At 43.1% G+C, this 16,453-nt stretch overlaps 2 protein-coding genes across 5 annotated transcripts in view; both read right to left on the reverse strand.

Moving 5' to 3' along the window:
• The window catches only part of herc1 (HECT and RLD domain containing E3 ubiquitin protein ligase family member 1), a 79,704-nt gene extending 76,523 nt beyond the window's left edge, over positions 1–3,181 (reverse strand). For all 3 annotated transcript variants that reach the window (XM_061068435.1, XM_061068436.1, XM_061068434.1), the window contains exon 1: positions 2,971–3,181. The gene's annotated coding sequence lies outside the window, so the exon portion shown is untranslated. The remainder of the gene's footprint in view (positions 1–2,970) is intronic.
• Positions 3,182–7,603: 4,422 nt separating this feature from the next.
• dapk2a (death-associated protein kinase 2a) lies at positions 7,604–15,249 on the reverse strand. 2 transcript variants are annotated; one of them, XM_061068438.1, is made up of 8 exons: positions 15,185–15,249; positions 13,577–13,798; positions 12,815–12,953; positions 11,889–12,018; positions 11,477–11,552; positions 10,608–10,760; positions 10,449–10,494; positions 7,604–8,426 (listed from the first exon to the last, which is right to left on the reverse strand). In XM_061068438.1, the coding sequence occupies exons 1-8, from the start codon at positions 15,244–15,246 to the stop codon at positions 7,785–7,787; spliced, it is 1,470 nt and encodes a 489-aa protein (XP_060924421.1). In that variant the 5' UTR covers positions 15,247–15,249; the 3' UTR covers positions 7,604–7,784. The 2 variants fall into 2 exon arrangements, with proteins under 2 accessions (XP_060924421.1, XP_060924420.1); XM_061068437.1 differs by having other exon boundaries at positions 7,604–8,435.
• Positions 15,250–16,453: the final 1,204 nt, after the last annotated feature.

The following is a 16,453-nucleotide window of genomic DNA, read 5'->3' on the forward strand; positions in this document are numbered from 1 at the left end:
CGGCTGCTTTATATTAGAACAAACACTTTGAAAACAGTTTATCTTTAAATATACTGTATTGAATATACTGTATTGAATATACTGTATTGAATATACTGTATTGAATATACTGTATTGAATATACTGTATTGAATATACTGTATTTAATATACTGTATTTAATATACTGTATTAAATATACTGTATTGAATATACTGTATTGAATATACTGTATTTAATATACTGTATTGAATATACTGTATTTAATATACTGTATTTAATATACTGTATTAAATATACTGTATTGAATATACTGTATTGAATATACTGTATTTAATATACTGGTGTGTCGCTGAGGTTAACTCGAACCAGTGACATCTACTACACTTACGATCACAAAGGAAACACTGTGTGTAGAAAGTGAACACGCTCTGCTGAACTCAGATCATGACGAGAGATTTCACTGACACGGCAAATTAGATTTAATCCATGAAGGAGAAATTGTGTAAAGTGCTGAGTCATGAGGTAACTTGAGCTTTTCTAAATATCAGGATACGTGAAACCAGCTGAAACTGAAAATCTTTAGTTACTGGAATAAAACTTCAAAAGAAATTAAACACTAATGCCTGAGAAATACAAGAAAGTAAAATATAAGTTCCACGTCGACTTCTTCTGTTAAACCTCTGATTATCACACGTGTCAGGAAGTAAATCAATGAAGTATGATCTTATATGATGAGGTTCATCAGGTATAAAGACACGAGGTTAAGTGTGTGTGTTCGGTGGAATCAGGGCAACACCGATGTTCTCTTGTGGAAGATTAAATCACCCGTGAGAACAATCAGTGAAATCATGACACGGATCAGATTCAAGTTCCTTCTTATTGCTGCATGTGTCCAGATATGAAGAAGGCAGCAGCAGGTTGTCGTCTCAGTCAAACGACAACATGACGTATAAAGATCTGACTTTCACATCTGTCATGTGTCAGGAACCAGATAGACACGCCCACTTTTCCCTCTGCAGTATCCTCACATGGCTTCACTCACACATTTAACTCAAAGCCTTTACTCCACTAGTCTGTTTGACTTGTGATGCACGTACCCAGAGCAACAGATCATCTACACACAGATCATGGGAGGCAGCCTGTAGATACAGGGCCGCAGTAAATACACAATACAACACACAATCTCACCAGTTAAATAAAGGCTTTACCAGTTGTAAACACACAACTGTTCCCTTCCTGAATGAAACACACACATTGATATGTGACATTATCCAGCTGTTACAGTACGGCTCCTGATCATCATGTAGATTCAGATTCAGATATTTCTTCTTTGACCAATGAGGAAACAGAAGAGCTCTGAAGGTTTTGTGTCACTTCCCGTGTGTGAACTGCAAAACCCTTTGAAGCTGAACATGTGAAAGCTGCAGGATGTGATCAGGACACACACTCACTCACTGGAGAGTGTGTGTGTCTGCATGTCACAACACAACCCTGTGTGCGTGTGATGCATTCTGTCATGACAGGAAAGTAATGTGGCCGTCTGCCAGTTCTATTCATATCAAGAACTACACACATGTTTTAATGCAAACTATCGTGGAGAGGTTGATGCTGTGCTCAAAACGTGATTCTGGAATATCCTCTCAATGCATCTGGATCTGAAACCATGAGGAGCACTGACATGTGAGTTTCCACTTCGTACTGGAACCAGTGGAACCAGTGTGTCTGCTGCAGGTCCCAGTCAGCTAGCTGCTATCTAACTGGGACCAGTCAGCTAGCTGCTATCTAACTGGGACCAGTCAGCTAGCTGCTATCTAACTGGGACCTGCTGTAGACACACTGGTCCCAGTCAGCTAGCTGCTATCTAACTGGGACCTGTAGACACACTGGTCCCAGTCAGCTAGCTGCTATCTAACTGGGACCAGTCAGCTAGCTGCTATCTAACTGGGACCAGTCAGCTAGCTGCTATCTAACTGGGACCAGTCAGCTAGCTGCTATCTAACTGGGACCTGCTGTAGACACACTGGTTCCAGTCAGCTAGCTGCTATCTAACTGGGACCTGCAGACACACTGGTCCCAGTCAGCTAGCTGCTATCTAACTGGGACCAGTCAGCTAGCTGCTATCTAACTGGGACCTGCTGTAGACACACTGGTTCCAGTCAGCTAGCTGCGATCTAACTGGGACCTGCAGACACACTGGTTCCAGTCAGCTAGCTGCTATCTAACTGGGACCAGTCAGCTAGCTGCTATCTAACTGGGACCTGTAGACACACTGGTTCCAGTCAGCTAGCTGCTATCTAACTGGGACCAGTCAGCTAGCTGCTATCTAACTGGGACCTGTAGACACACTGGTCCCAGTCAGCTAGCTGCTATCTAACTGGGACCTGCAGACACACTGGTCCCAGTTGCAGACACACTGGTTCCAGTCAGCTAGCTGCTATCTAACTGGGACCTGCTGTAGACACACTGGTCCCAGTCAGCTAGCAGTTAGCTAGCTGTTAGCTAGCACCGGTGAGCCCGATCAGCTGAGGCGGTGACAGCAGTGAGGGCAGTGAGGGCAGCTAACCTGCTTCACTCACTCATGCTAATCACCTGCAGCCTCAGGAAGCAGCACAGAAGCTGAAGCTGACAGGAGAACAACCGACGAAGCCCCCCCCCCCCCCACATGTGGACATGTTTATGACACACACGCAGGAGACACCCAGGCTGCTGTTTACGTTAGCTCGCGTTAGCTAACTTCCCTCACGTCACCCAGCTAGCAAAGCGTAGAACCCCCCAGCACAGCCCGCAGTGAGCCGGGTGACAGGAGGCTAGCACACATGCTACATGCTACATGCTAGCTGCACGTACACAGATCCACGGAACCTGTGAGGTTAGAGCTCGATCTGCTGCATCACAGCAGCTTAGCTTCATGCTAGCTCCATGTTAGCTCCATGCTAGCTCCATGCTAGCTCCACTTTCCTGACGCTAGCAGCAACAACAGCTCGCTCACCAGCAGAAGGCCTCCTCCTCTTCCTCCTCCTCTTCTTCCTCTTCTTCTCCTCTTCCTCCTCTTCTTCTCACACCAGGGTCCAGCTGACCTTCATCACAAGAACCCGCAGTCTTCAGTGGGAGGTTCCGTCACCGGAGCGAGAGCAGCTCCATGACCGAGCTTCTGCGAGACGAGCCCGGGCGGTGGTTCAGCCCCCGGGAGAGAGTGTGTGTGTCTCTCTGTGTGTGTGTGTGTGTGTGTGTGAGGGGGGGGGGAGTGTGTGTGAGGGAGGGGGGGGAGTGTGTGTTTATGTCTGTGTGTTTACAGTCACATTAGAGTGACTGAGTGAATCTAGATGTTGTTTTATTTAATTTTTGGGTGAACTATCCCTTTAAATTTGGGTTCCATTAGGTTGGATTCCGTTAGATCAGGTTAGTTTATGTTTATGGAAATTGTAGCATTTTAACTAATTTGTTTATTAAGCATAAATAATTAGCAGGAAGTTATCACCATCCATTAGTATGTAGATAAATGCTGCTAAGTTTTATATATTATGTGTGAATCTATTTATATAGTTATAACTGTTCATCAATATATATACTATGAGGAACAGTTTTATATTGGTATGTTTCTCCATGTACAGTAGCTTCGCTCGGGGGGGGGGGTTCACAAATACAAAACTCTCATAGCTACATTACAAACAGTCATTAGTCATTAAGGCTCCTGTGCTGCTTATAAAGACTCAGTAGAGCAAAGTGCTGCTGGTTCTGCTGCAGTGAGAGAACATGAAGGTGTGAGAACATGATGATCAGAGTCTGAAGAAGCTTCTGTTATCTTCATGACGCAGAGGAACCGAGGCAGCAGCTCAAACCTTATCTCAGCTCATCCTGCTGCTCAGTCCTCCAGCATCAGCTCGTGGTAGGAGCTCTACAGCTTCATGGTTTTAGATATCAACTCAGAAACATGTCAAATGATCCAAACATTGATCCCACCGGTCGTATGGATACAGGAGATGAAGACAGATGATTCATACCAGAGAACAAAGAAACATCTGTCTCTTTACCGGACGATGGTCCACGACGGATTAAAGATAATATACTGACTCACATACAAACATCAGACATATGAACACTAACATGTACCAGATATGAAACTAATACAATAAACACCATGATGACAAATCATATCTAGAACACATCTCTGGCTTGAATGACAAACGATAATCACATGGTTATATATTACTCACATAGCACAACTACAGTATATAAAGCTGCAATATCACAATAAAAAATATATAAATACAAGCACTGACTGACTGAACAGGAAGTAGGAGGCGGCTCTGGACTGATACATTCATATTTACAAACAAAAAATACTGATAATTGATAATTAAAGGGCCTGGAACATGTAGCTTTTTCAACCAGCCTCATACAATGACCTCCTGCTGTCATGTGAATATTTCCAACACAGTCGTGGTTGTTTCATCAGAGATTTCAGATCTGTGGCTCTGATGGAATCAGTTGGAATCAGAATGTGAGCAGAGCTGTGAGGTCACCAGACCAGGAAGTAAATCACTTGTGATCAAAACACACGGAGTCCAGATGAAACCGACCTGAGCCAGAGTTCTACAAGTATTTGCTTCTGTGAGGAAATCCATCCATCTGGAGCACTTACGCTTTCAGGCCCAGGCGAAGGTCAACTTGGGTCGAGAGGCGGGGTCACACAGGTCACCAGCGAATCACAGGCCTCTCACCGACAGTGGATTTAGAGACTCCAGTTAACCTAACTCCAGTCTGCATGTGTTTGGACAGACGGAGAGGAAACCACACACACACACACACACAACAGAGGAATTTGTTGGCATGTTGTTCACTTTTCTCTCAGAGTTGTGTATATAGAAAATCTGTTCATCTTCTGCCCCAAACTAAAAACACAGCTCTTCAGACTACACCTTGAATAAAAGTTTAAACTCACAGTTTAGTGTCACTTACTTACAGCACTTTGTAGTTTAGCTTCTTGAAGAAGTTGTACTTTCCTGATTCTTGTTGTTCTTGGTTTGTTTCTCATGGTTGATGCACTTATTGTGTTGAGTTGCTTTGGATAAAAGCCTCAGCTCAATGAAATGTAATATACGGACGCTACATGTTCAGTAAGATACTTTCTAATGTTCCAGTCTGAAGCAGAACTGATCACATGTGTGAGAGTCCTTCACCTAAAAGAGGAACCTGCAGGTGGAGGTTAAACAAGGTGAAGGAGTTCAAGCCTCAAACCGGAACTCATGCACAGAAATATTTAGTTTTAGTTCTGCTCTGATCCAGTCGTTAAATGAGCAAATGTGCTCCTGGAACAGTAGAGTATCTACATATGTGGTGTGGAAGCCTGCAGCTCTGCTGGAGGAGATGCTTCTCCTCCTGGTCTGAAGACTCTCTGCTTCTCCTCCTGGTCTGAAGACTCTCTGCTTCTCCTCCTGGTCTGAAGACTCTCTGCTTCTCCTCCTGGTCTGAAGACTCTCTGCTTCTCCTCCTGGTCTGAAGACTCTCTGCTTCTCCTCCTGGTCTGAAGACTCTCTGCTTCTCCTCCTGGTCTGAAGACTCTCTGCTTCTCCTCCTGGTCTGAAGACTCTCTGCTTCTCATCCTGGTCTGAAGACTCTCTGCTTCTCCTCCTGGGCTGAAGACTCTCTGCTTCTCCTCCTGGGCTGAAGACTCTCTGCTTCTCCTCCTGGTCTGAAGACTCTCTGCTTCTCCTCCTGGTCTGAAGACTCTCTGCTTCTCCTCCTGGTCTGAAGACTCTCTGCTTCTCCTCCTGGTCTGACGACTCTCTGCTTCTCCTCCTGGGCTGAAGATTCTTTGCTTCTCCTCCTGGTCTGAAGACTCTCTGCTTCTCCTCCTGGTCTGAAGACTCTCTGCTTCTCGTCCTGGTCTGAAGACTCTCTGCTTCTCCTCCTGGTCTGAAGACTCTCTGCTTCTCCTCCTGGTCTGAAGACTCTCTGCTTCTCCTCCTGGTCTGAAGACTCTCTGCTTCTCCTCCTGGTCTGAAGACTCTCTGCTTCTCCTCCTGTTCTTATTTAATCAGAAAAACACAGATTCCAGGAGCTTCTCCACTTTTAAATATTTCTTTAATTCTGTGTCTCCAAGAATTAAAGGACTTGATTTTGGATATGGTAGAGACAGATTAGCAGCTCTGATTTCCATCTCCCTCCCGTGACTTGACATATATTCTGTGTTCATGTGTTTCAGATTCACAAAGCAAACACATTGTGTAACCTTCTGCTGCTTGTGTAAAGATCAGGCTGTCGTCAGGGTTCTATATCTTTCTGGACTCCACCACAGACCAGGAGTCACATGCTATTTACTGCTGAATCACACATTAACATTTGTATAGAATACAAGTAAGTGAACTTATATCATTTCATCAATGGAAGATAAATTCTAGATAAGGAAGAGAAATGTGTAGATTAAAACAGCTCATCTCTGCTGCTCCACGTGAACCCTGGTGTTGAACTGTTTGAAATGAGAGAGTTACAGGAGCAGACGTTACCTGACGTCCTCCCACATGTGTCCTCAGGTCACTGAGCCCGAGGACACTGGCAGGTCAGCTGCTCCATGTCTCTGGTCTCACACACAAACCTCCACATGTCCCACCGCTGTACCATCACTCACACACATGGTGAATGTGTGACTGGCTGCAGGAGCTCGTCCAGCGGCTCTAACACCAGCAGTAACATCTTCACTCAGTCTCAACTCATCAATGTTACTTTGACTCTTATGTAAGGACAGAAACCAGGTCTCAGGACTCATGGACCAGAAGCTTGGACCCAAATGATGGAGCCACAGTGTCTCTGTGTCAGGAGCCTTCAGGCCAGCTCCACCTGCAGCTCGCTCCTTCTACTCTGTGACCTCGGAGACAGCATCTGGGTCAAAGTGCTCTTTGGTCTGACCTCCATCTCCCTGGGAGTTCCTTTAAGGTCTTCTCCTGACCCCTCCCCAGTTTGACACGACACATGATTTGTTTGAATATTTATATATATTTATAAACATATAAAACAGTTCCACACACTTCTCCTCAGCATGTGGACGTCAGGATCCTCAGTTTACGTCGACTTCGCTTGACAACGTTTTTCTGAGCAAAACAAAGCAACGTTACTGATCTGCTCTGCTGACAGTGATCGCCCTCTGCTGGATCGGGAGACAAACTACTTCAGATTTGCTTCTACACTGTATATTTTGAATTGAAATATTTCATTACAGGTCGAAAACAAAAACATCTAAACATCACAATATCAACATCAAGGCTGTTTAAATGAAATCCAAGTCATTACCACTCGTCTGGGTCTGCTCCTTTCTACTGGAACTCACTCACCGGAGCTTCTGCTCCTTCGTGGTCACTCAATTCATCGGATCAGAACATCAGGTGGAACATCTCTGCACACAGAGCAGCTACAGTCACTGTGTGGTTGTTTGTTCGATGTTAAGCTGCAGACTTCTCTCAGAGGTGCGTTACGCCTCGGTGAGAATCTGGTGAAGACCCATCTCTGTCCCTCAGATGCTTTGGTCCAAAGAGTAAATGTTTCTAATCATCAGATGAAATAATGAAAAGAAAAAGCCGATGTCTGTTTTCATTGTTTATCTCTGGTTCACAGCAAAACACAAATATCAGTTTATACTTAGATGTGATTGTTGAACACAGCAGCGTATGTGAGGATGTAGGTTTGAGTTCATGGAATCAGGACAGTACTTAGTGGTTGTATGAGTAATGTAAAGATCCTTCAGACCCTGACCCAGTCCTTCCTGCTCCTCGTCCCTCTTCATGGTGAAAGGTTTGAAATGACTCGTGGTTATCGTTGCTGTCCAGGTTCAGTGAAGTCCAAGTTGATCCCGGACAGCAGCTCTCCTCCACACGAGCGGCTCAGCAGCTCCTTCAAGGCTTCGTTCACCTCGTTGTTGAAGACGGTGGAGAAGCTGCAGCTGGGGTAGCCTCCACCATCCAGGGGAGATGAACCCATCACCTCCTGCACCCATTTCAGCTCATTGCTCAGCTCCAGGCGCAGCGCCTCAAAGTGGCTCCGCCTCTCCTGGTAGCGGCTGCTGATGGCGCCGAGGCTGGAGCTGAACGCGTGCATGTGGTCCTGCAGGCTCCTCTTCAAGGCCTCCACCTTACGGAACTCGTAGCGGATCTGCGAGAGCTCGTGGCGCACGCCTTCGCTCTCCTCCTTGTACCAGGCCTCCTTCTCGTTGTAGACAGAGACCATGGCGTCGATGTCTTCCTGCAGAGAGTCATGTGCTGCTGCCAGACTGATGAACGAGCTCTCCATCTGGTCCACGTCCTCCACCACCTGGGCGAAGCGCTCAAAGTTCACATAGGTGTTGTTGGGCGGCATGCTGGAGTGGGACTTGATGGTGTACTCCCTCAGACGCTTGGTCTTCAGCTGCCGGCGCTCACGCTTCTTCGGCTCTTGGGCTTTATTCTCCTCCTTGTGCTCATTGGACTTCAGGGTTTAAAAAAAAGGATTATTTATTTATTAATTTACTTTCAGCAAAAGAGAAAGTCACAGTGATTCAGAAAGCTTGTATTATTATGATGTTCAATGTTAACGACTAACTAATCACAACTAGCTGAACTTCGCCCTGTGCATAATAACCCAGGAAAGAATCTAGCACCAGCTGATTGATGCAGTGACATCACAACAACACATCAAAGGTTCACTTCACACAAAAACTGAACAATAATAATTCAAAAGATAAAAGTTGTGTCTTTCTGTTAATTCATCTGTGTTGTTCCTAATTTGAAACAGGGTTTTTACACCTTTAACAGCAAAGTCTCATGAAGACACTCCTTGATAAAGTTCTTTACGTTGAACTTTACAAACTAAATGGACAACAGCCTGTTTAGTTTGTAAAGTCCTCACCACACCTGATGATCTCTTGTTAGTTTGAGGAACATCTCAATGGTTCCTGGTTCCTGGGGGAAGTTCATGTGGTGGAACAGCAGCTTCACGTGTTCACACCTGAACTCAGAGGTCTGGGGATTGGATGTAGACACCTGGGGCCTCATTTATAACCGTTGCGTACGCACAAAACGGGCCTGAAACGTGCGTACGCCACTTCTCACGCCAACGTTGGGATTTATAAAAACAAACTTGACGGGAAAATGTGCGTATTTCTACGCAAACTTAGACCCTCCCTTACGAGCGTTTTGGGGAGACGGGAAAACGGCGACACAGACGTGAGGTGGTGAACTGCAGCAGATTATTGATCCAATTCATCATTTACATTAAAACCAACAGTTTTTCTCGCGCGACGTATCTGCTCCACACGAGCCTTTTAATTAAAAAAATATAAAACAACTTTAAGCAAATAAGGTTCAGATTCGATTTAACGGCAGAGTTACAGAGCCGAGTCATTAATAGGTTGTAATAATATCTTCTAACACTGTGCGTGTATCATCAGATCGCTGCAGTGAACGGGACTGAGCCAGAGAGCGCACAGAGCACAGAGCGCACTGGAGATTACTTATAAGAAATGAGGAAACTTTCCAAATAATATCCCAGAAGAGGTGAGGATCCACTGATGTGAGGGAATCGGTCCGATGCTTTAAATAAATAAATACTGCCGTGACACCGGAGCGGGTTCTGTTCGATGTGTGACTGTGAATGTAAGGACGAGGAGGAAGCGAGGGTTCAGCGATCTCTGATCTCACACAGTGTGTTATGTGATGTCTGATCTCACACAGTGTGTTATGTGATGTCTGATCTCACACAGTGTGTTATGTGATGTCTGATCTCACACATTGTGTTATGTGATGTCTGATCTCACACATTGTGTTATGTGATGTCTGATCTCACACAGTGTGTTATGTGATGTCTGATCTCACACATTGTGTTATGTGATGTCTGATCTCACACATTGTGTTATGTGATGTCTGATCTCACACAGTGTGTTATGTGATGTCTGATCTCACACAGTGTGTTATCCACAGCAGCAGCGGCAGAGTATCAGTGTATTTTCTTTATTAGTGACATCACTGCTGTCCCATAAAGTCGCTCTTCACCTCCACCTCACTAACAAACACCTCGCTGTCAGTGTCAGAAAGTTTCACTTCCTCTTCACATCGCTTGATGCGGTGACTCCATCAGGACTCACGGTGGAAACCCATTGGTCAGCAGCATTATTTAATATTCACGCCGTGCTTTGCATTGACCATTTATGGTGGAAAGTGGGCGTGTGGAGGGCGGATTTGGAGGCAGATCCACGTACGAACGTTTCCAAGTGGACTGTGATTTATAAAGCGAACATTGCGTTCAGGTGTACGTGCGCACGGTTTTATAAATTGGAATTATCTTTTGCGTACGCCATTTCCGGATTTTGTACGTACGTACACTTTTAGTATGAATCCTACGCACTCTTTTATAAATGAGGCCCCTGGTGTGAACCGGGTCACGTGTGCTCACAACTTTCTGACTGTGACACAGACTCACACATGAATACACAATGAATCTTACCTTGATCCACGGGTGATTAAGAGCATCTTGGATTGTTAATCTCTTCCTGCACAAGAAACAATATTTGACATCATTTTTGATAAGTGTGTGAATCTGGAAACCAATTAAAAGCAGGTGGACTTTCTTTATGTGGTTCAGTGTGTTACTGTGAACTCTTACTTCTTATCTCTCTCCAGCAGCTGGCTGATGAACTTCTTGGCCGGTTCACTGGTGTGACAGAAGAACTCTTCATCAAACTCGTAGTTTATGGCTGAGATGTTCCTCAGTGTGTCTCGTTTGGTTTCTCCCAGGAAAGGCGACGCTCCACTGAGTCTGGAACGAAACATCAACAGACGAGCGGGTCATCGTCCTGTTTGAAGGAAGCTGCAGAAAGAGGTAGTTTACAGTAAAGCTGCTGTCAGACATGTTCCTCAAGTGTTCCTCACATGTTCCTCACATGTTCTGGAGGTTCTGTATGTGAGAGCAAATGTCTGAGTCAGTGTCTCTGGACATTTGAGTCCCTGTGAGAAACAGCAGGATACTGGACGTGTTGATGTTGCTCCAAAGGTCCTGGGAGACCACGTCCGTGTTTTTAATCCGATATTATCACAGGTTGTAAAAACTTCTCGTTGTGTAAATCACGTTTAGACTCTTTCCTCAGTGAAGAGATTAGATTTGCTGCATTTCCCAAAGAACAGTTTGAACTGTTCATTTGAATGTTTGGTCTCAGACCTGGAAGTGAAACTGAGCCACTGAGGACCTGAAATAAACTTTGAAGCCATCAGGATAATTTGGCAGCTCCTCGATCAGCAGATGAAATTCTTCTTCTTCCAGAAGCTTCTCAGTGGAGGAGCTGTAAACAACAACACTGATCTTTCCACAGCAGAGCTTCTACGTCATGTCCCGCCTCCTGCTGCTCTACAGGCTCCGCCCCTGCTGCTCTACAGGCTCCGCCCCTCCGACAACCTGCTGCTGCTTCATAAACACCAACATGTCTGACCACAGCTTCAGTGTGGTTGTGTAGTTTGTGTAGTTTGTGTAGCACTTGCAGGATGTAGGTGATGACTCCGATGCTCCACATGTCGGCCTCTAACCCCAGCGGCTCGTAGTTGACGATCTCTGGAGCTTAAAGGACAAAAAACATTCATCACTGTTAAAGTTGCTCTTCTTCACGTGAACACACAGGCTGGGGGGGGGGGGCGTCTGCCAGAAGATACACATGAGATTTGTCTCCAATGACTTGAAGGTTCGAGGACGCTGAGCATCAGACATCATTTCAACATTTCCTTCTAGAGCACAAGTCCCCCAACATTCATCAACATCTGTTAATCTGCCTTAATAAACCAAACCCCATCTATTCATTTATCTTAATAGATGTTTCTTTTGGATTTTTCAGTTTCTTGATGAAAAATGTCAAATAAACAAATAGTCCAGCGTCAAACCAGCAGGAAGTTGTCTCACCTACGAACTCCGGCGTCCCGAAGATGTTTTTGAACTCGACGCCAGCTTCGATCTTGTGCGCGAGACCGAAGTCGATGAGTTTGATTCTGGGCAGCGGGACGTTCTTGTCCAGGAGCATAATGTTTTCAGGCTGCAGATGAGAGAGAGGAACAGAAACACACACTTCAGCTGTGACACCTTCTCACAATGAAACACAACATCTGGAACAAAGGGTCGAGCAGGAAACAGCTGAACAACTCTTCATACTTTCTGGATTAAACTAAGTTAACTGCGCCACCTAGTGGTCGTAAGAACTGAGACAATGAGCAGATCCTTCTAACTGAATAATGGCTCAGATTAGAGCTGCTCACTATTCTGGTCTTTATATTGATACTTTGGTGATTACTGAAAAAATCATTTTGTCTATAAATGTTGGAAAACATTTCAAAATATGTCCATAACCAAACCACAATCATGTTATCAATGTTAATGTCTTTGATAAACACTTTATTTTTTACTCATTTTTCACATTTTTACTTTTACTGAAAAATAACTGAATCTATTGTTGGTGATGATTTTCCTTCAGTAGATAAAACAGTTAATAGAGTTATGAAAATAATAATAAATATTTTATTTATGAATTTATAATATGTATATGGTTTGTTTTGTAATTTTTTCATTCGTGTTTCAGCTGAACAGGTTTTGGTGAATGACATCAGAATAACATCCTGATTCATGACCTCAGAACATTATGGACATTATGAGTAATTTAAACATTTCTCTTTCCTTCATACTTTGATATAATTCCTATTAAATTCAATAACCTTCTTCTTTAGAGCTGAATCCCTGTGAGTAGTAAAACCTTCTGAGCGTGACCCAGGCTTGTGAGGCTTTGAATAAAGAGCCATGTTTCACGGTGACCCTCTGGGGGCGTGGCCGGTACCGACCTTCAGGTCGAAGTGGGCGATGTTCCTGGCGTGCAGGTAGTTGACGCCCTCCAGGATCTGCTTGATGAACTGAGTGGCCTCCTCTTCACTCAGAGACTCTTTCTGTGCCAGGAAGTCAAACAGTTCACCTCCAGAGACCCTGGAACACAAACTCTCATCATCCAGACGTCTGTTATTTTATATTATTTTATTCAATATTATTTTTTCTTTGCTTGTAATACTCTGAGCATTGCTAGAAGAGAGCCTGTGACCCAAGCATTTCATTGCCAGCGACTGCTTAATGTTATTGTTGTGCATTTGACAATAAACTCTTGAAACTTGTTACATCAGCGTCACACTGCAGCTTTTAAATCTGCACACACACACACACACACACACACACACACACACACACACACACACACACACACACACACACACACACACACACACACACACACACACACACACACACACACACACACACGTCGTAATGTACTGTCGTAAACTGATATTAGTAAATAACTAAAAAGTGATGCATTCACACGTAAACAGAGAAAATGATTCACAAGCTTTTCTTCAGATTTAAAGTTACACCTTGTAAATGTTATAATATCAAACGTTGACTAATCATGATGATGCATATATTTAATGATTAAGACCATAGATTGGCTTTGATGTCTGGATCAAACTGATCCATGGTGTCAGGTGCATTGGAACTCGTGGGACCTGAGTGGCTTCAGATCAGCAGATTGAGCTCATGTCTGCGTCGGGTCCACTCACAGCTCCAGGATCAGAACCACGTCCGAGCGGTTCTCGTAGACGTCGTGCAGCGTGACGATGTTGGGATGTTGAATCTGCTGCAGGATGTTCACCTCGCGCTCGATCTCCTCCCGCCGAACCCCTCGGGAGCTCGCCGTGCTCGGACGCTTCTTGATGAACTTGGCGGCGAATCCCCGGCCCGTGCTTTCCTCTGTGCATTGCTTCACGATGGCGAACTGGCCACTGAAACACACACGAGTCACAGCGAGTCTGAAAAGGTGGTTTGGGTTGGACTGGGTTTCTGTCACATTCTGACCAACATGAATAAATACAGATGAACGTCTGGAAGTGGGATTTAGACACAGACTAATAAAAGGTTGATCAGCTGACACTGGTGCCAGGAGAAGTTCAACAGGGGATATCTGTAACCAGCAGAATGACCTTTGACCTTTTAGACTGACTGAATGGATTTCAGGCAAATGACAGATAATATAAAGTAAATCTATTGGTGTAATTTATTATCAGTTCAGTGGCTCTTTAAATGAACCTCGGTCACATGTGCTTCATCCCCATGTGGGACGAGTGTGATTAGAGTTCCCACAACACTTCTATTTATAGTGTTGCACAGATTCTGCAGCAACATGATGAACCTGACACTCGCCAGCAAACACAGAATCCTGGGTTTGATGTTCACCATTTAAAGTTCAGACCTCATACGTCTGTACATTTGTTCTGATTTGGTTTGTGAGCGAACTCTTCACTTCCTCGTCTGCAGCAGATTTGACCTCAGCTAAAGATAGAAGAGTCCTGACAACACACAGCAACACAACCAGAGCCAACAAACACACTGCAGCTCCTCATTCTCTCCTTTCACATGTATGTGCATCAAGGTTTTAGAGAAACTTCACTTTATATTAATTAATTTCCCTTAGGGGATGAATAAAGTAATCTATCTATCTATCTATATTTTGTATAATAATCATGAGTCAAAGAAGAAGCTCTGTCACATTATTTAAAACTGTTCATAATAAAAAAACACACGTCACACTGATTCAGTGGAATTTCCATATTGTCATAGTTCAGTAATAAGTGACTGAGCTACATATTAGTTCACATTGAGCAAAACAACCTGGATTTTATCTGGTTTTAAATATTATTATCAACCTTGTACATAGTTTGATCAAAATAAATAAATAAATCTACACTTTCATATACAGTTTCATCCTCTGTATATGAACATTAATGACGTGTGACACATTGTTGCTGATTAAACACAAAACTGACATAAGAATTACTACGAGAAGCTGCTTATCTTTCCTATATTTCACTTCACATCTGCATTCATGAATATTTTCATGTATATACCACATGTTCTTAAACAAAACAATGTCAGAGGTACAAGATCAATATCAGCCCATCAATTAGAATCATTTTTGCTTGATCTGAGTCTTCAGAAATAACTTTTTTAATTAAAATAATTTTAAAGTCTGCTGCAACAGTACACTAAGTTAATGTAATGATCAGTTTGAAGGTTATTCATGATTTTGATTGACTGTTAAATGTCAAACTGATATGAATGTAGTAGCTTTAATAAACTTAGTTCATGTATTAACACATGTTGTTCTGTACCTTCCCAACTCTTCACCGATTTCATAGAAATCCTCCACTTTCTGTAGTTTGAATAAATCCATGTGTGCAGCTCCTCAGTTTCCTTCTTTGTTCACCTGCAACAACACAAACACTTCACAACGGTTTCACAACATGATTGAAGGAACTCAGAGGTCACAGCACTGAGCAGCAGAAAGTAATGATCTGTGTTAGTATGAATAAGTAATAATTAATACTAGTGAAGGTTGTGAGAATTAAGTTTGACTCAGCAACATTAGTAAAGTTTGACTCAGTAACATTAGTAAAGTTTGACTCAGTCACATTAGTAAAGTTTGACTCAGTCACATTAGTAAAGTTTGACTCAGCAACATTAGTAAAGTTTGACTTAGTCACATTAGTAAAGTTTGACTCAGTCACATTAGTAAAGTTTGACTCATTTACATTAGTAAAGTTTGACTCAGTAACATTAGTAAAGTTTGACTCAGTAACATTAGTAAAGTTTGACTCAGTAACATTAGTAAAGTTTGACTCAGTCACATTAGTAAAGTTTGACTCAGTAACATTAGTCAAGTTTGACTCAGTAACATTAGTAAAGTTTGACTCAGTAACATTAGTAAAGTTTGACTCAGTAACATTAGTAAAGTTTGACTCAGTAACATTAGTAAAGTTTGACTCAGTTACATTAGTAAAGTTTGACTCAGTAACATTAGTAAAGTTTGACTCAGTAACATTAGTAAAGTTTGACTCAGTATTATTAGTAAAGTTTGACTCAGTCACATTAGTAAAGTTTGACTTTGTAACATTAGTAAAGTTTGACTCAGTAACATTAGTAAAGTTTGACTCAGTAACATTAGTAAAGTTTGACTCAGTAACATTAGTAAAGTTTGACTCAGTTACATTAGTAAAGTTTGACTCAGTAACATTAGTAAAGTTTGACTCAGTAACATTAGTAAAAATTGTCTCAGTCACATTAGTAAAGTTTGACTCAGTCACATTAGTAAAGTTTGACTCAGTAACATTAGTAAAGTTTGACTCAGTAACATTAGTAAAGTTCGACTCAGTAAAGTTTTACCTTGTTGAAATCCTCCATGTCCTTCTCGCCTCCAGCTGCTGAATCCAAACTCTCTGAACAGAAGTTCATTTAGAAAACGTCTCATTTAACGTTTGATCGCCTGTTGCTCCGTGAAACGTCCGTGACCACATGAGCTCTGTGGATATTTTAAAGTGGAACCTGATACCCTGATGTTCCGGGACTGTCCCCAGATGAATGACAACAACAGGACGATGACA

This window comes from Limanda limanda, chromosome 3, assembly GCF_963576545.1.
Source record: "Limanda limanda chromosome 3, fLimLim1.1, whole genome shotgun sequence".
Classification (NCBI taxonomy): domain Eukaryota; kingdom Metazoa; phylum Chordata; class Actinopteri; order Pleuronectiformes; family Pleuronectidae; genus Limanda; species Limanda limanda.

What these genes read in the sequence shown, in the direction of transcription:
- dapk2a (XM_061068437.1), bottom strand. Translation starts at nt 15,246, where the DNA reads ATGGATTTATTCAAACTACAGAAAGTGGAGGATTTCTATGAAATCGGT. An exon ending in GTGGTTCTGATCCTGGAGCT is followed by an intron (nt 12,954 to 13,576) that starts GTGAGTGGACCC and finishes TTTGTGTTCCAG; the next exon opens with GGTCTCTGGAGGTGAACTGT. An exon ending in GGAGTCATCACCTACATCCT is followed by an intron (nt 10,761 to 11,476) that starts GCAAGTGCTACA and finishes GTTTCGTTCCAG; the next exon opens with ACTCAGTGGAGCGTCGCCTT.